Source organism: Ascaphus truei, chromosome 21 (assembly GCF_040206685.1).
Source record: "Ascaphus truei isolate aAscTru1 chromosome 21, aAscTru1.hap1, whole genome shotgun sequence".
In the NCBI taxonomy this organism is placed as follows: Eukaryota; Metazoa; Chordata; class Amphibia; order Anura; family Ascaphidae; genus Ascaphus; species Ascaphus truei.
Genome location: NC_134503.1, coordinates 7,784,230 through 7,806,737, shown reverse-complemented (window position 1 = coordinate 7,806,737; position 22,508 = coordinate 7,784,230). Strand labels below are relative to the sequence as shown.

Below are 22,508 nucleotides of genomic sequence, written 5' to 3'. Positions count from 1 at the left end.
AACAAATACAACAGACATTTGCCTCTCACTGTGTTATGCAAGTGATCATGGTCCATACATAAGTGATGCTGTTCCATGAGACAGTTTCTGCTGCCAGAAGACACCTTACGGCCCATTCGCATGAAGGTGTCGTATGGAATAGCACCATTTAGCAAACATGGACCTATGACTCTGCAGATATTCTTGTAAAATAAAAATAAATCATTGCACTCACTTTGCTCTCATGAGGTCTTGATCTTTCAGGGCTGATCCTTGGAGATAGATAACCCGCTGGGACCACAAAGGTATCTGAAGGACGCGGCGAACTTGAATGTCCATTTCCGTCGGGCAAAGGATCACCACGTAGTAATCCTGAAACAAAGGAAGTTGAAACCTCAAGTAGATTAAACACATAGCCAATTCTCCCTTTAGTAATTCATGGGGTAGTTAAGAAGCAAAGATGTTTAGCGTTCAGTTAATCTATTTAAGTTCAGAAAACATTCTACAAATTTTAGTGAAACTCGTTTATCAAAATACTGTAAGAAGACATTTTCTTGGGGAAAATAATTTTTTTTTTTTTTTTACATCACATACACTGGATTCCACGGTATAAAGGCACAAACGCTGGATTTCTACTCACAGGCGGAACATAGGGAAGTGGGAAAATACATTTTAATATACTCCTACTCAATACCATGTGAAGTGGTTTTGGGAAGATTTAAGACCAACTCAAATTAATGGATCGTACAATTTCCAAACCAAGGGGAAGGGGGATATTGAATAGAGAGGTCAATACTTGTAACCAAGGGGAAAAAAAGTCTATTTCAATTAACATGTCTGATAATTAGCTTTTCCAAAATACCCCCTTTGACCACATCTGCCTATTTTGTAGAACGTTTTCCTATCTATCCTACGGCAGCAAATTATTTTGGGGTGTCGGAGGAAAGAAAGTGGCCAATCCTCAAAGGGTGAAGGACATGAGTACTTGAACCTTTTGCTGCCATACGTTGCAGAGACTGCAATGCTTATGCTTTCAAGAGTCATCCCCATGTGGTACAGTACTTGAAAACCTCTCTGTTTTTATGGGATTTTACATGACTCTCGTGAACGCATTCACAACATTGAGAACCTGTGCAAACCTTGGTGGTCTTCATGTTAAATAGCAAAGAAGCACGCATGCGCCAAGTAGACCGGGATACATTCTCATCTCCATTCATTAGCAATGAAGCAACTTCAACCAACGTAGAGTATGGCCACATTGGTGGCTCGGTCAGTTACCTGCAGCCTTGGATGGGCATAAAATTCATTCAGGAAATCCATGAGCAGGTCGATTTTCAGAGAGCTGACACAGAGCACAACATGCTTCTCTGTTTGGGCTCTATGCCGGCTGTAATTTCCTCCGGACTTCTGGCGCTCCATCCATAGGTACACCAGCTCCTCAAACTAAAAACAGGTATCCACAGTGGGTTATATGGTCTGCCTGTTGGCGCTCAACTACCACAGAACAGACGATGGATAACAATAAGATACAGTAAACGTGTTCTCTGTGCACCTTAATAAGAACACACACGTGTAAATAGACGTCCTATAAAGAAGGTTTATTTCTTTTTAATGTATGCTTTGTTTAACTAATTTGATGCCAATGAGTTACTAAATCTGTTAGCAAAGGAGAGACTGAATCGAAGATACACATCCAAATAATAGCTTGAATACCACAATAACAAGGCACAATAAAATAAAGCATGCTTTAAACCAGCATTGCTACCCTAACCTTGTTTCCTAATTCATCAAAATAGAGGGATCCCCATTGGTTTTGTGCTGCGTCATTTTTGGGGGGCTGTGGGGTCGATGCAGGAAAGTTTCATATGGCAAAGCAATGGGGACCTTGTATTTTCAACACTGAACATCATCCATAAAATCTCCTCAACATTTATTTTAGGGTTGTATTATATGAGAGAAGTAGAAAGCCTCAATTTAAACATGAAATCCCTCACATACTGTATGTTCTTCAATCTTTTCTTTTGGGTTTACAGTGAAAGATAACACTTTACAGTACGACTCACCCAGGTATATATATATATACAGTGTAGTTGCCATATATATACCCTACTACCACACTAGCTACTGTACACAGCATAATTTCTCTTTCTGGAAGGTCCACAACAAAAAGACTTGAATGGGACATCAAGTGCCAACAGCTTAGCAGCACTTAGTTAAAATGGGTCTAAGTATGAGGTGTTTCAACATCAGGCCGTTTAATTGCTCAATAAAAAGAACCCCAGCGCTGTGGAGCTAGAGTTTGTTGAAGTCTGTTGCCAGGTAGAGAGTTTCTGAAGTGAATCTTCTGAAAGCAGTGTCAAGCCTCAATGACTGGAAGACATCTGCAGTAACTGTGGTGATGGCAGGCAGGGCCTGTGTGTTCCATCTCAAAGGACAGCTACAATTCCGGAGACTTTCCCAGCAATGTGAACGTGTCGGTAAGCCAGTCAAGTAGAAATGAACAGTTACATTAATAGGCAGCCGCTGCTCTTCGTACTATACCCTGCATTGCAAAGGAAACCCTGTGTGTCAGATGCCACCTTCCACATCCGGTAGCATTGTTTGCTCGTCCGTTTAAAAATGTTGTTATACTTTTTTTTTTTTAATTGTAAAAATTATTTTTGGTTAATTAGAATGATTGGGACGGCCACTGCAAATATTACGGATGTATCTGTGACAGGAAAGTGTGTATACTGCATTAAAAAAAAAAAGGCTGCATGTGGACAGGATAAATGTTAAAATGCAGTGTATGTGGAAGGTCAAGAAATTCGGACATTCATATTTCAGGCATTTTTTAATGTGGGATCTGTGTAAGAGAGAAATTTCAATAACCATCAACCCATTTTTATGTGCCCATGGTTTCCGTTGGAGTGCGAAACGCGCTGTTAATCTTTCGCTGAAATCAACGCATTGCGAAACGCAGAACTAGTTTCCTAAGTGATGCTTTTCTCGTGACAAAAGTGGGTCCCTCTCTCTCAGTATCGCTAACTACTCAGAGTCAACCGCACGCCTATCATTAAACATCACCGTCATCTCCCACCATCTTTCAGCCCCAAAGGAATATATTGGAGATCAATTCTACAAGTTACCTGCAGAGGTAATACCACAAGAGCCACGCATATCATGATCACCACCAGAAGCTGGGATGGCCAAATTTTGGGTGTCACATCCCCATAACCCACAGTGGAAAAGGTAACGATGCAGAAATAGAAGGATTTGAAGAGTGACAGGTTCTCTCCTGCCCTTTCCAAATGCTGAATCCCGCACATTCTGGGGAGAAAAGACAACACATTAGACCACCCCAAATGGGAGCTTTGCGCATGTTGTGATGAGAGACCAAGCAACAAGGGTCCCTCATTCAATATTGTGCAGCCATCCTCCCCTTACTGGGGAAGATTTCGGCTCCATTCATTTTAATAGACTTGCAAATAACGGATTATGGAACTTTATTTCTACCTTTGTCCTGGTGGAGTTTGGAAAGTAGTCTCCCTAACGCTGAGGTCCCCCATTAGTACTGGAGCCGGGTTCTGTATCTGGGTATAGGTGCTCAAAGGGTTGAGCTGTTTTTAGCACAAAGTCACAACTTGATGAAAATTAGATTTACTGCGGGACCCCCCACACTGTTATTTGAACGTGAAAGAAGACCACAAACGCTGTCTCTACCTGCAGATTCTTTACAATATAGACGATTTTATTTTTTGTTGAATGGGCAGCTCCGGCTTCCAGTTTATATAATAGGGGGTAGTGACTCAGGCAAAAATCGCCATGCTCTGCACCAAACCCGTCTTCTTTCCACACAGAATGAGTCATGTGCTATTGTGCCTCTAATGTACATGACTTATTATAAGAACTACAGCAACAATAGGGAGTACATATATGAGTGGCATAATACTTATGTTGCTTTTATTATCTGTATTATTTAACCATGATTATCCATTAATAATATGGCACATTTTGCATTCAAACAGCTCCATTTAAATGCTGTATAGTCTAAAAGGCCTAAAGGTACATAAATAACATCAAACAACTCTCTTCCTGCCTTTGCAACACTGCACAATTTCAGGATGTACATTAAAAAGGGACGAGTAATGCTTTCTTGCATCCATCAACCATCCTTGGTGATATTAGTCACAAAGACATAGGAAACGATGCTGCTTAGAGGCGAATACTGTATGTCAGTATTAAATGCACAAGGTTATGGGTTCGATTCCTGTATACAGATGCAGCGGCCGTTATTCGAGCAACTTCACGCGGTGTATACCTGGGAATACCCATGTCATGGCGCGTGATTTCTTCCAACCTTACCGCCTTAAGACGCGAGTGCAGAAAATGGCATTTTAGTGTTCTGGTTTTTAAACACCTGAAATTGACACAGTAGCACAGTACTGTACACATTGCAATGCATTCATTTCATTGCACACAATGAAACAAAATCCATGAAATTCAAACAAAGCAACACCGGTAAACACGAGTGCCTGGGGCGATTGGCCACGTATATGCAGGGTGAAATACAGCAGCGTACACGAAAACGGCTCCGTGATTTGTTCGAATAACGGCCGCTGCCTCTGTAAGCTCCTTGCATTCTATGTGACCTTGTTCCTTAGCAAGTCCTTTTTAAGGATATATTTGCGGTTTATCTCTTCTGTTAATGCATTAAAAAAAAAAAGACATTACAAAGTAATGTGTTACACTAGCCATTGGCAGTAGTTAAAGATACATTAACAGGATCTCAGGAACAGTTTTGTGAAAATGTATCTCCTCAGGTGGAAATATACTGCTGAGTTGTCTAAATAAAGACATGTCCTTTCCTCCTTATCCCAAGAAGGGCAATAGCCTGGGTAGTTGAATGGCCAACAGTGGGGGGGTAAATGCTATTACACGAGTGTAAAAACCCCTGTTTAAAGGTCATGGTAACAGTTATTGCCCCAGCAGTGAATATATAAATACCCCCAACATCTCTAGTTTTAGTGTTCGATCTGAAGTATTCCATCTCATCTACCTGGCCTCACGTATTTAATGATAGATAACACTTGTGAGCTTCACATTCACCAACCTGCCTTGCCTCATTACACCCCAGCATAGTGTTGCCACTGCAGCTAGGGATTCTGGGTAATGGGTGCAAATGACCACTCAAAGGGCATCACTTTTACGCACCATCTGTGTACGTGCTTTGAACTCACTCCTAATACCAATGCCCGCAGATCAATGGGCTCTCTTAAAGAGGTCAGGCATATACCACTAAATCCCCTCCTGTGTCCAGCCTCTCATTCACCCGACCACACGGTAATTTGCCACACTGTCCTAACCACCAATAGATTTTGACAGGCGTTCCATAAAACCACAAGAAGAAGAATCTGTATCCATGTGCAATAAAGCTAACGACATACCGTGCAAGAAGTATTGCTCCAATAAAACGGTATTGCAAACTATAAAACACTAGGATAAAGAATACAAAGATGATGGGGTTTATTTCATTTCATGCAATGCTTTATACTGGGGGATTTTCTTCCTCCTTCCCAAGTAAAGTAACGAAAGAGGCAAAAAAAACCTTTAGTTCAAATTTTAGATGTAATAAGCCATCGTAAGCACATAGCTTATAATCGTAAGGATCAGGGCTCTTTTCAGTGCAGGTTTATGGCCTGCCGAGAGCGTGATTGCTGTGATGTCAGCAAGGACAAGGCGAGTGATTATCCGAACTGAGCATTTCAAAATAACTCAACAGTAAAGCGTTTTGTCCATTAGGGCCAATTGTCCTCCTAAGCTCTGTAAAATCAGGGCAAATAATAGGTTGTTGCCCAATTCAGGAACAGACGTTATTTGGCCGGAGTTTTGCGTCTGTACTGGAGTTTATTAGCAAAGGGGTAAGTTCCTGTTAATTGAGGATAACGCTACCTTATCTTCCAGTAGCCAGACACTGTGCAAGTCTTGGCTTGTGCTCAGCCAGGCGATAGGAACGGGGCTTTTGGAGGAGAGAGCAGTGACGTAGAGAAAGAACAGCATGAAGAGGTCCCCTTTCCTAAACCTGCAATTGCTCTTAATGTCGGGGTGGGAGTTACGCCGGGTTAAGGCAGAATGGGACATTTGTTCTCGGAGATATATATATATATATATATATATATATATATATATATATATATATATATATATATATATTATATATATATTCCCAAAACTCCATAATGCTCAGATTTGATTGTTTGTATCTCACGATGTGTTAAATGTATCTTTATATTTTTCTAATTCTGGAGTGCCAGAGATATATATATATATATACAGTATATTTATCTATATATATTTTTATATCTACTATATATAAATATATTTTATATACTATATATATATATATATATATATATATATATATATATATATATATAAACCATAATACTGAGTTAAGTTATGGTGAGTAAAAAAAGTGACAAAAACCCTCCACAGGAAAGCAAATATGCAAATATAGCTGTATGCTCATCTGCATGTCTTAGGCAGGTCTGCAACCCCGCCTTTCCCCATCATCACCCAGCATACAGCACTTCCACTGCAGCAAGGGATTCTGGGAAATGACATGCAAATGAGCACACAGTGTCACTTTTTGCCTCAATAACCATTTTTAACATGGTTCCCTATAGGCTTAAGCTTGCTGCATATAGGGAACCATGTTAAAAATGGTTATTGAGGCAAAAAGTGACACTGTGTGCTCATTTGCATGTCATTTCCCAGAATCCCTTGCTGCAGTGGAAGTGCTGTATGCTGGGTGATGATGGGGAAAGGCGGGGTTGCAGACCTGCCTAAGACATGCAGATGAGCATACAGCTATATTTGCATATATATATATATATATATATATATATATATATATATATATATATATATATATAGAGAGAGAGAGAGAGAGAGAGAGAGAGAGAGAGAGAGAGAGAGAGAGAGATATATATAGATATATAGATATATAGATATATATATATATAGTTATACGTTACTGATCCAAGGATTGGTAAACAAGAGACAGCACTCAATGTTGAAAATCAAAGTGTATTAGTGATAGCAAAAATACATCCAGAAACCCAACGTTTCGGTCCTACAGAATGGGACCTTCCTCAGGGGGATACAGGATGTACTGTATTATTAAATACATTTCTTTCTCTGTCACTTATCATCTTTACCTTATAAACTCCATATGAACTGCAAGATTTAATTAAAAAAAATTACATTTAACTTCAATCATTCTTTCTGTTCCCATATAGATGACCAGTCTGCTTAGAGGAACTTGCAGGACTCTGTCCATAAACATTAGAGCATGAAGGGCATCACTGAAGAAATGGCTAATGGCTTTAGAAAGGGTCCTGGTATTTCAAAGAGAGGTTCGCTATTAACATCTAGCACTTTAGGATTAATTACAAACAGCTTCTGACTTTCACTTGCTGGAGGGCAGACCAGAAAAGACCCTTTTAGGGAGGTTAATTGAAACCTGCAATTATTATATGGTGGACAGAACTTAACCTTCAAATCTATAATTGGAATTATGAAGCACCCATTGGAAAAACCCAATCCCAGTATATATATCGTAGGACATTTTCCAGGGATATGATTGCTTATTCTTTTCCAAAATATCCTTTTCACATAGTAATACAATCCGACAGAAGATTAAGGCCTCCTTTGGAAATAGCAACTTTGGGGTTCACCTTAGAGAGAGGAGAGAGAGAGACAGAGAGAGAGAGAGTGTGTGTGTGTGTGTGTGTATGTGTGTATATATATATATAGCACCAACAGTATACAGTGTGTGTGTGTATAGATCTTTATTTATATAGAGCCAACCATGTAATGTGTGTGTATGTGTCTGCGAGTGGTTTCTCTGGTTTTGCATCTGATTTCAATGCTGTGCTTAAAAGCTGTGTTAACAGCAGAGCATTAGCTAATATGGGTTCCATGTAAAAATTGATTTCAGGCAAAAGGTGACATGGTGTGCTCATTTGCATGTCATTTCCCAGAATCCCTTGCTGCAGTGGAAGCACTGTATGCTAGGTGATATACAAAGGTTTCTGTGACTTAAACAGGGATTGGAAAAAAAAGGAAGAATAAAGAACAGACAGGCACTGGAGGGTGTTAAAACAAAGATAAGGAAGGTGAGAATTAGGGATGGGGGGGGCTGTACATCTACAGCAGCACAGAGGGGGAAGAGGATTCTGGGGGGGAAGGTATAGGATGGCACAACGGCAGAGAGGACAATTACAACAAATTATGATAGTGTGTGAGAAACCCCATGTCTGTATTAAGTCCACTTGATTTGGTGTCAAAGAGTCTTATCATTCTTAGCTCAAATGTTTTCCGTTCTTGGGTGCGTTTGAACATTCCATTGAGGATTTTGATTTTTAAATCATTTATGGAATGATCTGGTTGTGAGAAATGGTGTCCCACAGGTGAGCAGTATTTTCCTTCTTCGTGATATATATTTATATAGTGCCAACTGTGTACAGTGTGTATGTATGTGTGCGCTCGTGTGTGTAGCACTGACCATGTGTGCAATACTTCACAGACCGTAATATTCAAGAGGTGATACAGGAATGTGTACCCAGTTGGAAAATGGTCCAATAGGGAGACAACAGGTGGGGACCATTATCTTGTTTCTGTACAATCAAATTACTTTAATTAAAAATGTACACAGCAGGAAATTCCAGATTTAATTAACAAAAGGAATATCACACCGCAAACACAGTTAAAACAATCAATGCAATGAAGTTATTCCAGCAGCTTTAATAAGGACCATGCTTATGTGGATAACAGTAATATTCAGTAACATTACTCTGGGTAATCCAGTGGTGGAACAACCAGAGGAATAAAGAAGGTACTATAAAAAGTGTCTATTTGTATCTAATTGTTATTACCTGTTGTGCATTATTCTGGGGGGAAATGTAAATTAAACTCTCCCTTAAAATTCACTCTAATGTTACTGATCTCAGTACATCTTCCCACTCAAACTGCTACCTAACCTAGAAGCGGAAAGCAAGACTAGCTGATAAAGGGTCATCTTGCAATGTCTTCTACAGGTTTACACATAATTACTACAAAACAGAGGAGAGACCGCTTACCCTGTGAACACAAGGCACAGAAGAGTGCAGATCAGAATTATCACCTGATTAAACATGGCTGATTGTGTCCTCTGGATAGCGCGATGCAAATCATTCTAGAACAGAAAAACACACGACAGTCCAGATATGTATTGTTCTGTATTCAAGACCAACTGCCCATAATAAAGAATCATTTGTACATCATCTTTTACCAAAAGGTTGTAATGCAGTTATTCAAAAGGCAACACAAAGGTTGCGCTCACATCAAATATTTCTTGAAAAGGGGGTGGGGGGGGAGGGGGTGGAAGGGCCGATCACACAAAAACTCCCGTTGACTTGAATGGGATATCTTGTGCGTTCGTGCCAGATTGGGGACCAACGCACCGAGAGAAACAAAAATTAGGACACAGACACTTTCATCTCGTGCCTATTTGGCTCAATGTATGAAACTTGGCACCAATTCTGCTCCAGGTGCCAGTTTGAGACTTTGGATGTTGAAATAGTAAGAATTACCCAGCGCTTATATTACATAGTTACATCATAGATGAGGTTGAAAAAAAAAGACATACAGTATGTCCATTGAGTTCCACCTATATATTATTATAATGGGATGAATCATATTCTGCTTGCATGTTGCTCTATTTCTTCTTATTATCTACACCAGGGGAGGCCAACTCAGTTCTGGTTGGGTTTTAAGGATATCCCTGCTTCAGCACAGGTGGCTCAGTCAATGACGGATCCATCTCTGCTCAAGCAGGGATATCTTTAAAACCTGACCTGTTGGTGGCCCTGGAGAAGGGGAGTTGGCCACTCTTGACCTACACCAAAATCTCACCAGTTTTGAGGCAATATCTCTGGTCAACAATCTACACCAGATTTGAGAAACCTAAACAACCTCCTTACACGTGACTGAACGGAGAGCAGAGACGGAGCATGGCACCAAAGCACACTTTGCGGTTCATAAATCTCTTCATAAAAATGAGGGGAAAGAACGCGATTGCCAAGCTGTTTTTTTCCCGTTTCTCTTTAAGAAAGTGTACAACAAAGAGCAGACCGTGGCCCGAGCAGCTTCATTTCCATACATTTTTATTCTCTCGCTTTGTAAATGAAATAATTAAACAGCTACTGGTAACCCTGCTTAGTATATAGAATAAGTATTGATACTCTGTACTCGTGGGTACCTTTATACTTCAAAATCCCTGAAAGCGGAAAAGGCTCTTGCTGCCATTCACAGAATGGTCTATTCTTATCTCTAGCAACATCTTGACGTGTCACGCAAAGTATACACGGTATGGTGCAGTATACACGACCAGGATTTGAAGTGGGGGGGGCAGAACTCATGCTACGATACAGCAGGGAGCGAACTAGTCTACCATCTGCCGATGGCACGCCAGTTATGGTCACCGGGAAGTTCGGCGAACCTTTCCAGTTATGTCCGGCCAATGAAGCGGTAACCCTTTCACTGCCACGCACGGCAGCGAAAGGGTTAAGGATTACATTGGCCGCCACAGAAACCATTGAAGCAACAGAAGTCAAGCAGGAAAATATCACTCTTTACCAATACTGAAAGAAAATGATTATGCATTAGGATCCGTCATGATACGACTTTATTATAGCTCTGAATGCATTTTTGCTGCTTCCATGTTGTAATGTCATATTGAGAAGGCGCTTATTCTGTATCCGCAAAAGCAGCCGGTCGGGGCAGTTTTGGGCCGAAATTCCCCGTGAACTTCGGCTGATTCAAGGGAAGTAGAATAAGCCCCTAAGAGTTAGAAGAAAAGTTTCCGGAGTAAAATTCTCTTGTTAAAAAGCAAACCAAACAAAAAAGAAACTGCATTGTGGTTCCTAATTACTAGGTCTCTGAGAAATCAGCAGTGCGCTTTGCTCTTGAAAAATTCCTTTCGACTGTTTCCCTTGTGATCTAATCACTTCCCCGAAACGTAATCAGCAGAATGAATGGTGTTCTGCGGCACAATCACCAACCACTTGTTACTTGGTAGCGAGGTAGAAGTTGAAGAGAAAGGTTTAGGAGACAAATGTTGGAAATGAGGGACAATGACTCAACCCTGCTGGTTAATGTCAATCTGCTGTGCAGATAGAACACGTATTGTGCATGTTTTACAGGTATGCAACTCAAACACAGCTGCAACCAGAGTGGCCAGGTGTCCAGTATTGAACTGGACTTTACTGTTTTTGGACACTGTCCAGTAAAAAATGACTGGACATGTGTGTGTCTCGTATTACCTCTCTGAACATAATGACCGGCTTGGTGGGCAGCGGGATTTCCCCAAGCAGGGCTGTTGCTAGAGGGATGGGCAGCCTCCTCCATCCTGATTGGCTGCTGCTGGGTAATGCAGACAATCAGGAGGAGCTGTCAGGAAATGAGGGTGGCGCAAAGGAGAGGAGGAAACAGCATGGAGTGAAGAGAGGTGAGAGGGGGGTGTGTGTCTGTGTATCTTGAGCGCATCACACCTTTCACCTTTGTGTCCAGTATTTTTGGAGACACCACTTGGCAACCCTAGCTGCAACATGTGACACATGAAACATAGGTAAACACAATGACACGTGCTAGGAACCTTCTTAAATGTTTTCCCCTGATGTGCATCATTAATAGTAACATCCAATTTAAAAGTGTCCCAGCTTTAAGCCTGTGGGCTGAAGAATGCGGAGACTGTACTATATCGAACTTAGTATAATATCCGTTATCACCAGCTTGTCCTGTGATGTGTCATCAGGAAGAGGGGTAACAACTTTACCAGTATCATCCCAATTATCCATTTCCCCCGACCCCATGAGGGGCTTTGGGATTTCATGGTGCCAGAGTGGGTAACGAAATCCGTGTATTCGGAATGAAAGAACTTCCGTATAATCACCACTTATGTTATTGTGTGAGGTTATTAATTGAAGAACATTGGAAGTGAACCACCAGCCATCAGATCTCTGAAATGAAGGCTTTGAGTGAGCTAAAGGGAAAGCCACACAGTAGGGTATTAAAAATGGTGGGGAGTGAACCATAGAGGCCATTCCTGCAGCATCACTCATGCTTGAAACAGACCTTTTTGACCGATCATCAACTGATGCTATTCCAGACCACAGCAAGGAGGAGATGTGTGTACATAGAAGTGTGCTGGTGGTACCTGGCGACCTGCAGAGTTACGTTGCATTATCCGCTCGCCCATTAAAAGGTGTCAGGGCGAGGTCGCATGCGATACAGAACACAGCCATGTCTCATTACTTACGATCATATTCTCCAAAACACATTTTGCCAGCCAACAGTTCAGGAAAACTGGAATGAACAACTTTCGTAGCGGGGGCCAAAAGATCTGCAGTAAAAGTCAACATATTAGTGCATGTTTGCATAGAATGTGCGGTAACAAAATCACGCAGAAAACAGCACAGGACTCAAGTCATCTTCAGGAACATGAAATCGGATGGTTACCCCTATCTGGCACTGAAAGTGTTTAGTTCGGTAGAATGAAACTGGCAGCACCTTAACCCCTTCACTGCCACGGGGCACACGACCCTCTGGCAATGAAGGAGGTTAAAGCAGCAATTTTACATATGTAGCCAGCATCCCCTATGTCAGGGGTGGCCAACCAGTCCTCAACCAGGTTTTAAGGATATCCCTGCTTCAGCACAGGTGGCTCAATTAGTCAGAATGATTGCACCACCTGTGCTGAAGCAAGGATATCCCTAATACCTGACCTGTTGGTGGCTCTTAAGGACTGGAGTTGGCCACTCCTGCCCTATGTCTACGTGAGTGAATACTGCAAGCAGCACTATAAGAAGATGGAAGGGTTCCAGATATGGCCTGTAAGGCCCAGGATTTGAAGATAAAGCCCACGACTATGTAATTCCCCTGCTACAGACTGACCTATTACTCTAGGAGGAGGTTGTAAGGAAGTAGGTGCAATCTCTGCAGCCTGCCAGATGTTGCAATGTTGGGAATTATTTCCCACTCGGAGACCACATATAATGCCACTTGCAGCACGTGGATAGATAAGTAGCTACGCGTAGAGCTATGGCCTCTACTCAATATGCTGTGGAGGCCTCTCCCCCTGCTCGGAGAAGATATAAACTCCTTCCACGGCATAATGAATATGGAATTAAGGTGGGGATTCACCAAGCTCCGATAAGGGGTATCCGTACACGATCCCACATTTTCTGTCGTCCAAGTCAATGGTAATTAGCAAGGGTCTGCTCCGATAACTCTTATCGGAGTCCAGTGCATCCAAACCTACGAGTCTGTGGTCAATGAACATTGGGAAAACCGCAGCTTGGTGTGTCCAGCTCTCGGACATCCATAAAGTCTCTTGTTGACTTTTTTTTAAACCACCTACGGTATCACAAACTTAGATTTAATCACATAAGAGCCTTGTAGGGCCTGTGGTTTCCAAGCCCCACGAACAAAAATGTTTGCGTAGGAATGCAATTTTCATCTCATAAAAGAAATGGATTGTTTCCACTCCACTCCCGGGGAAAGCTTTACCTCGTATGAACAGGGTAATGGGATTCCCGCAGCTTCCTCCATTGAAAGACAAGCAAATTACCATTTGGGTATAATGAGGAAAGCAACACAGAGAGGGCTGTCATTTCACCAACACTGGGTAATGTCACTTTCATTTCTACCCGGGGAGCCTCATCAACAAGAGTGTTTTGAAGTGAAAAAACATTATCAGGTGAGTATGTTAACTTATAAAACAGTGTATATGGAAAGGTGCGATATTATGGTCCATATTTACCAAGCAGTCTTCTGCCAGACACCTATGGACATAATACCGCGCTCCTCCCTATAGAAGTTTGCTGCAGGTAAAAAGATCGGCCTGACATATAGAAAAACAAAAAGAACGATTCCTGCTCTCCTACCAATTAGGCTAAAATAAAATAATCTCGTGAAAAAGGGGTATTTTGTTAAACCCTTTGGCCAAAGCATTTGTAAGCCTGCATGCCACGTCAAGGCATACCCGTAATGCAGGCACCTACACTATATATATGTAATAGTTGTCCCATGGACTGGTGAAAAAAGTGTGAAAGCCCCGAAGGGGTTAAATAAAGCATGAGCTTATGTGAGTAGTGCAATTAAAATCTGGCTAAAGCCAGTATCGTAGTTACCTTTGCTATAGAGGCAAACTGGGTGCACAAATTCCCTGGTATATATAATACCTAACGGCACTGGAAGGCATTTTAGTGCCTATTGATTGAACAGGTAGTAAGGCATCTTCCATCACTGGATGGTGTCTTATAGCAGATGAGCGCTTGCAAAATATGGCCCTATATCTGTTGGTAAGTGGCAACTTTCCCGGGGCTTAGTTTGCCAGGGTGTGGGAGGGGGTGTAGGACAGCTTGCTCTCATCTATCTCCCTGGACATCTACAGTACCTAAAGACTGCAAGATCCAAATTAGACTAAACTATTCGGAGCAGACTTCTATAAACGAAATAAGAACATTCTCATCTATTAATAAGGGGCAGCTGATGTTGACCATTTCTACTTAATATGCCATTATTTTCCCTCTATCAATGCCTTAAGGTTACATAGTTGCATTGTAGACAAGGTTGAAAAAAAGACATATGTCGTTTGTCCATCAAGTTCAACCTATGTTACATTTAGATGGCAGATAATCATCCAATATTTTGTATTTACAGTATATTGACCCAGAGGAATGCAAACAAAAAACCCCAGTGACACATCATTCAAGGATGTCTCCTAAGGAAAAAATTAATTCCTTCCTGACTCCAGTAATGGTAATACTTAGTTGGTCTATTATACCCATACACCTTTCCTTTCTAAAAAGATCTCTATACTTTTCTTAAAGATATCTATTGTATCTGTCATCACAGACTCCCTGGGTAATGAATCCCACATGGTAACTGCCCTTACTGTAAATAACCCTTTCCTTTGTTGCTGGTGAAATCGCCTTTCCCCCAAACTTAAGGGATGCCCCCGAGTCCTTTGTACTGCCCTTGGGATGTATAGTTATTTTGGAAGCTCCTTGTACTATCCACGAATATATTTGTATATAGTTATCATATCCCCTCTTATACGTCTCTTTTCTAATGTAAACAAATCTAAATTTAGCTAGCCTCTCCTCATAAGTCAGATTTACTATCCCCTTTATTCATTTGGTGGCTCTTCTCAACACTCGCTCTACTTCCATAATGTCTCTTTTATGGAGTAGTGCCCAAAACTATACTCCATATTTAATGTTTGGTCTTTCTAATGCTTTATAAAAGGGCATAATTATGCTTATTTCCCTTCCATCCATACCCCACTTAAGGCAAGATAAGATATTATTTGCCTTTGCAGCTACTGCTTGACATTGGGCACTATTTCTAAGCCTGCTGTCTACCAGCACTCCTAAATCCATATCCATCAAGGATTCACCTAATTTTGCCTCAATTTGTAAGTCGCCTGTTTATTCTTGCATCCCAAATGCATAACCTTACATGTATCTGTAATAAACCTCACCTGCCATTTACCTGCCCAAGTTTCGGGTCTATCCAAGTCCTTCTGCAGAGAAATGACATCCTGCTCTGATTCTTGTACCTTACACAATTTAGTGTCATCAGCAAAGATGAAGACTTTGCTCTTCATACCAGCCTCACAGTCATTAACAAACAAGTTAAAAAGCAGGGGTCCCAATACCAATCCTTGAGGTACTCCAGTTACAACTTTACAACCTGAAAATGTTCCATTTACGACAACTCCTACGACAACATCCTTCAACCAGTTTTCAACCCAGCTTCCTATCATGTTTTCTAAATGAATCACCTGCATTTTGACAAATATATATATATATATATGTTTGGGTATAGTGCAAACTGGTAGACAATGTTAGAAATATCCTAAAAGCTGGTGTGATGTACGTGTACGGAGCCTCTCTTTGGAAGGAGAGTGTTGCTACAATTACAACATCCTTGACTACAAAATGGATGGAGCACCATACTATGTCTGGAGGAGCGGCTCAGGGATTAAAGACACCGATTGAGAACAACGACAGTGAGTTTGAAGCAGGGGAACCTGTTTCAAATCCCTGTGACAGCTCCTTGAGAAAGTCATTTTAACTTCCTGTGCCTCAGACACCGAAAAACATCAATTGTAAACTCTACGGGGCAAGGATTCAACTCTGCGTACACGGTTAGTGCCATACAAAAAAAAAAATATTATTACTTACAAAACATGTACAAAATGTACAAAAGCACAGTATAATCTTCTGGTCAAATATAATACAAAACACATTCACAGAAGACAAATCTTTTCCCCAGATCTTGACTTCTTAAGTAGACAGGATTTCCAATGCCCAAGAACAAAAGCACTGCGTGGGAATGTACTGTTTGGCTTCAGAAAAGAAATGGCAGGTTTTTACCTTGCTCCCTGGGCAGAGCTTTACTTTCTAAAAGAGCTAGTAATAGAAATCCCGCTGTTTCCTTCATTGAAAGGCATACACATTACCATTCTCATTCACCCCAACTATCAACAAGATCCAGGCAGAAGGCTTCCCACTGGAAGTCAGACCAAGCGTGGGCTGGATGCTGATCACAGAAGAAACTCAGGACTTTTAACCTACAACCCATAATAAAAGGCGTTGGGTAGAGGTGTCCCTGTTCAACTAGTGAAACTTTGAGTGAATTTACTGTATTAAGATTCCTCTGATTCCTTTGGTCCACGGATCAATCTCAAAAAGGGTGATTTCTCTTTTCTTTTTAAATCCAATGGCAAAATCTGGAAGTGATATCAGTAACTTCCGCTCGTATCTCGGGCACCGGGGGCTCGTATTAGCTGAAAGTGGGGTGGTACAGCTCTGGGGAATTCTGGTTCAAATCCTATAAATAGGGACTCGAACTCTTAAAAGGACACTGGCTGCTATAATTAAGACCACTCGCCACACAGGTGCAAATTCACAGCTATGTACCAATAAAGGAACGATACGAAGTTGTAGTGGAGATAGAGCCTGAACCCTGTTGGCTGCTGCAGTGGAAATTCTCTGTGAGTACTTAAAAGTAATCAGCAAATTAAAATGTAACTTGTGAGCAAATGTCTCAGACAGCTCTGCAGCCCTGCCTTTCCCCATTATCTCTTAGCATACAGTGCATCCACTGCAGCAAGGGATTCTGGGTAATGACATGCATAATTGACAACAGTGTGTCACTCTTTACTTCTTATCCATTTGAACATGGACCCCTATAAGCTTATGCCTGCCATATTACACAGCTTTACAGCACAGCCTGGGTTACAGAAGTACAGAGCCAGTAACCCTGCTCACAGACATCTGTTTCAACCTTTTGGGTCTCATCAGTGTCAGCCTGGTTATACTGGCTTTGCAATGTAATCCCGATTTCATCTGCAAGTCTTACTTTTCATGTTCAGTATTTCTGCATTTTCCTCAGTGCTGCCAAGAGCGCCCCCCATGGCTAGAATATTCATAGATTTCAGAAAACAAAACAAAACAACCCTTTATTCAGCAATATAACGGCCCTACATTAAAACACTAACCCCTCCAACCACTGAAGCATGGTTTAAACATCAAGAAGAATGACTTCTTGCATTGAAATGGACAAACCTACTGTGATTATAAATGGAACCGTGTTGATCATTTCCAAGATGAATGAAATTCGAATGATCTGTTCCCAAATGTTGCCCTGTGGAGAAGAAAACAGATAAGAACAAAAATCAGCACGAGGTTAGCTTGTGTCCCTCGAATGTGCTATTTCTTCCTTCCTTACCAGCTAGAAACAAATTCTAATAAAGTTCCAGCATCAAACAGAGATCGCCTTAAAAAAAAATATTATGTTTCCTCTCTTAAAATATAAAGCGGTTCTGGGTATAATTACACTTTTTGTTCCAGCCATTATTATGGCCCATATTTACTATTCCAGAAGACACCTAGCTCCGATAGACCCCATGTTGGTGACTGGTGATTGTGAAGGCGTTTTCAAGATACAGTATATTAACTTTTGATCATTTTCGCCAAAGTTCAATACATATGATGATAGATTTTTCTTTTTAATATACCTAATCTTGTGGTTTAGTTCAGGGGGGCTCAACTCCAGTCCTCGAGACCCCCTCCAACCCACCTCAGAAACGGGTAAAATGTTCAGGATATCCCTGCGTCAGCACAGGTGGATCAATCAGAGGCTCAGTCTTTGACGGCACCACATGTGCTGAAGCAGGGGTATACTGAAAACCTGATGGGGGGACGGGACCTGGGGGCTGGAGTTGAGCGCCCCTGGTTTAATTGACACGACAGAAAAATTAGATAAAAAGGGCTCAAATCCATGAACAGCTTGATCATGTATGTATCACAAGCTTCTTCTAATGCTCCACACACATTGATGGCAACTATTAATGAAACTTGAATCTACCCATACAACATTGATGATATTCTAACCAATCGGAACGCAAGCCCGTGATGGCTTGTATGAAGTGGGCTGATATTAATGGATGCTATTTCTGAAGGGGTCACCAATGCATTGCAAAGTCCAGAAGTGCTGTAGCCTTTAGCTCTGAAGGATTTGGCGGTGAGGAATTTCCATTACACAGATTTACTTCTGTATTTAAACAAAGGACCCTCAATATTTTATATGCTGGGGAAGTCGTCTTTCCCCTCGCGTGTGAAGAAGTTTTCTAAGCCATTTAAATGACTGGCTATCCAAGCATTTAAAAAAAATTAAATCTTTTTTTTGTTTTGTTTTGATATATGCAGCCTTTGATTAGCCCTGTGCTATAGTGAAGAAAAGAAAATGAATACACTGCAATTGAATCAAACCCCTCCCTCCACATTTTTAGAAGTGTCTCCCTCTGCTTGAGTGGCGGCACACGTTCAGGGTATAAAGCCTACTGATGGTCGGTATACAGACACGTCCCTGACGAAGCCTTCTGGGCGAAACACCGCGTTGGGTGCTTTCTATGACCGTCTATCCTAATCAGCAGTAAGCAGTCAGCTGTGTTCCCGTGTCAGCTGTGTTCCCGTGTCAACTGTGTTCCCGTGTCAGCTGTGTTCCCGTGTTAGCTGTGTTCCCGTGTCAACTGTGTTCCCGTGTCAGCTGTGTTCCCGTGTCAACTGTTTTCCCGTGTCAGCTGTGTTCCCGTGTTAGCTGTGTTCCCGTGTCAACTGTGTTCCCGTGTTAGCAGTTGCCTGGTTTCCTGCGTTAGCAGTCCGCTGCGTTCACGTGGAGCTGTGGACCCTGTAACAAGTGATTCTACAAGCGGGACGTCCGTGCTTCCATGCTGCACTGCGAGCCTGATCTGTACCTGGGGACTCCGTTCCGGATACATTGGACCCGTTTTACACTAACGTTATCCTCCGGTAGACTGCAGGGTATGTTCAGGTAGTCGCCGGTACCCGCGGCACATCTCAGCATTTACCTACTGAAGTCTATGGCAGCATTTTACTGCGCCTTTTACCAACAAAGGGTTAGCAGGCTCATACTGAATGGACACAACGATACTCAGTCAAAGCTACGTGACTGGTCTGTATGAATATGGGACTCTATCGTTTTAGAGTTGGCTCATATGAATCATTATACCAACATTACATGGACTATTATTGCCTGTCGTGGCCCATTTGGGCATTTCCTAGATATTCAACGAGTTACTACATTTCCAATGTTTGGGATGGCTAATATAACTACAGTATCTACCACAGACAGCATTGGTTTTTGATTCCACCGGGGTTTACTATATACAGACCTTTATACATCTCTCCATGTAGGTTCGTACATATTGTTACTAAAGCTAATTTATCCCTCCATTTTTTGCCGGCTGAGCAGATATCCCATTGTTTAGGAGAGGTCATGCATTAACCCCTCCTAGATGTACAGGGAATACTGTGATGCTAGAACATCTTTAGAATGATCGTACTGTATGTGCTTTTCTTTATTACTTGGTGTCTGAGAATTATCACATTTCCTTTGATATCTCACCGTTTTCAGCTTCTTCCCGTCACTACTGACTTTACTTTAATTGATTAGGAGACGGTTTAGATTTATGTTTAAGTTATTTTATTATTGTCTTGTCTGTCTGACCATTGCTATAAATTTAATACATTTTGTAACATTTTTCATTAACCCGAGTGCCCCGTTACGGAATTTCTGCGAGTTCTGTCTTTGAGGACTTGCTTTTTCTTGTGTTGTTCATATTGTGTGTCTGGAATTGTCGGGCTTTCTGATTTCTTAACACACAGATCATACACTCACTTTATGCCCAAGACACGCTTCGTCCCATAAAGATTAGGTTGTTATTTTCTACATACATCTAACTAATAACTGTTGCTACAGCCCTAGAGAGGATAATGCTGTGGGCTGATTTACAGAAGCCAATTAGAAAGAATGAATTGCTCCCAGAAATTATCATTCCTTTCATATTCCGTGTCTTGTCTCCAGGGGGGGGTTAATTTCTACTTTGCACATAACATGTAATACATTACCATAACTTCACCTCCGAGATGTCATAATTTAGCTCTGCTACAATAGTCTCCACCAGAAGGCATTTTTTCTGTAAACACACACTCCTATACACAGATTAAAGCAGCAACCCCACCTACTCAATATCATTTTGCATTGATTTTTTTTACAGCATTGAAACCTGGATTTCTCTGGAGAGGAAGAACCTAACTTTAGCTTTGCTGGTTCCCGAGATTCTACGTTTTGTTTCCAATGTTTCTACTCCCTCCAAGGAAGTCTCCTGGTCCCACTGGCCAATAGGAAGCTGCAAGGTCACCCAGGAGATGACATCACAGCATCCTATTGGATGCCCATTTAAATATCCAGGAAGTAACACTGGTAACCATCTCAGGAACTGGTGGTTCCCCAGAGTTAAAATAAAACTAGTTCAGCTCCGGGTGTTCCCACAGTTCCATTGAGAATATATATATTATGAAGAATTATTAGGCCTCGGACATGGTCAAAAAGACTGTGCTGAGGCGCGCTGAGCCGCGCTGAGGGGAAACATTATCCCTATCAGCGCGGCTTTAGACGGCGCTTCCACACGCTTCCGCAGGCGTGCGGAAATGCAGGAGACAGGCAAGTTAAAATTTTGCCGCTCATGCAAGCGCAGGGCCGGTCACGTGGCTGCCAGAAGCCAATGGCGCAGTGACGTGGCGCCCTAGCCCCGCCTCCATACCCGCCTCCCAACCTGCACACAAGCGCGCTCGCTGACGCTCATGCAGGGACAAGAAAAATCTCCTGCGTGAGCAGGTGAGCATGAGCGTCAGCGCAGCCCAGCGCCGCTCCCTGCACCATGTCCCAGGCCTTACATGGGGAGAATTGCTGCTTTAAATACTAAGAGCATTGGTAACAAACCTTCAACACTACAGAGTCTGACAATAATTAAATAATTAACCCCTTTGTACCTGAAGCCTTTTCCAAAATTCCCTTCGGGCTGCAATCTCTGCTGTCTCTGCCCATTCTATCACCACGACAATGTTTGCTGTTTGCTATGGGACGGTCATTTAAATGCTCTGTAGAAATAGCGGTAACTACACCTGTAAGTACTGTATTTCAGGAAGAAGTTCCCGGAAATAAAACAAGCAATGCGGCCCAGCTCTGGCGGACACCCAGTTTTAATGCTGTAAACAACAGATGCTTTAACTCCGGAGGGGGGGAGGGGGAGGAGAGTCAACTCCCGTCCTCAAAGGCCACCAACAGGTCAGGTTTTCATGATATCCCTGCTTCAGAGAAAATGAAACACCAAAGTGCCTGGGTCGGCGCTCCCGGTGTTAACAAGTGAATACGTGCAAATCAAAATAGTAATTAGTAATCTTGTTAAACTATACTGTGAACGGTGAAGTGCCAAAAGATAAAAAGAATACATTTAAAAAAAAGAATAAATACAGTGAACCATCAACACAATAAAGTGATAAATGTGCCAGTGACTCAGTAACAAAAAACCTCCACTCAAACTTTTAAACAAGGAACTGTTCCACAAATTCCAAGGTCTAGATCATTTTCTTCCAAAGGATCAGGGGGACGTAGGACGGCGCCATAAAAAGGGGAATAAGGCAGACAATAGTGCAATAACTTATTACCATGTTAATCTGAATGTTGGCTTCTCGGTGTGTGGCGAGCAGGTGAGGTCCTCTGTTACTTTCGGTATCGGCCGCCTGGGAACAGCCTCCTCTCACTCTGGACTCCACACGCGTTTCACTGGAGCTCTGCTTCCTATGAAACGTGTAGAGTCCAGAGTGAGAGGAGGCTTTGAGGCGGCCGATACCGGAAGTAACAAAGGACCAACATTCACATCCACGGAGGTGGCGAGGCTGTGGAAAGTCTGCAATTCTGGAGATCTTTTGGAAAAAATATATCCCTGCTTCAGCACAGGGGACTCAATCTGTGCTGCAGCAGGGATATCCTGGAAACCTGACCTGTTGGTAACCCTTGAGGACTGGAGTCCTCCACTCCTGCTTTAACTTATTTCAGTCTGACTAGCTATA

General features: G+C 41.9%; 1 protein-coding gene across 7 annotated transcripts in view; it reads right to left on the bottom strand.

Moving 5' to 3' along the window:
- Window positions 1-22,508, bottom strand: part of KCNT1 (potassium sodium-activated channel subfamily T member 1) — a 215,107-nt gene that overhangs the window by 57,382 nt on the left and 135,217 nt on the right. For all 7 annotated transcript variants that reach the window (XM_075578829.1, XM_075578834.1, XM_075578830.1 and 4 more), the window contains 6 exons: window positions 17,644-17,718; window positions 12,320-12,403; window positions 9,102-9,196; window positions 3,108-3,288; window positions 1,258-1,422; window positions 215-351 (listed from right to left, as the gene is read on the bottom strand). In XM_075578829.1, the coding sequence (XP_075434944.1) occupies window positions 215-351; window positions 1,258-1,422; window positions 3,108-3,288; window positions 9,102-9,196; window positions 12,320-12,403; window positions 17,644-17,718 (737 nt within the window). The remainder of the gene's footprint in view (window positions 1-214; window positions 352-1,257; window positions 1,423-3,107; window positions 3,289-9,101; window positions 9,197-12,319; window positions 12,404-17,643; window positions 17,719-22,508) is intronic.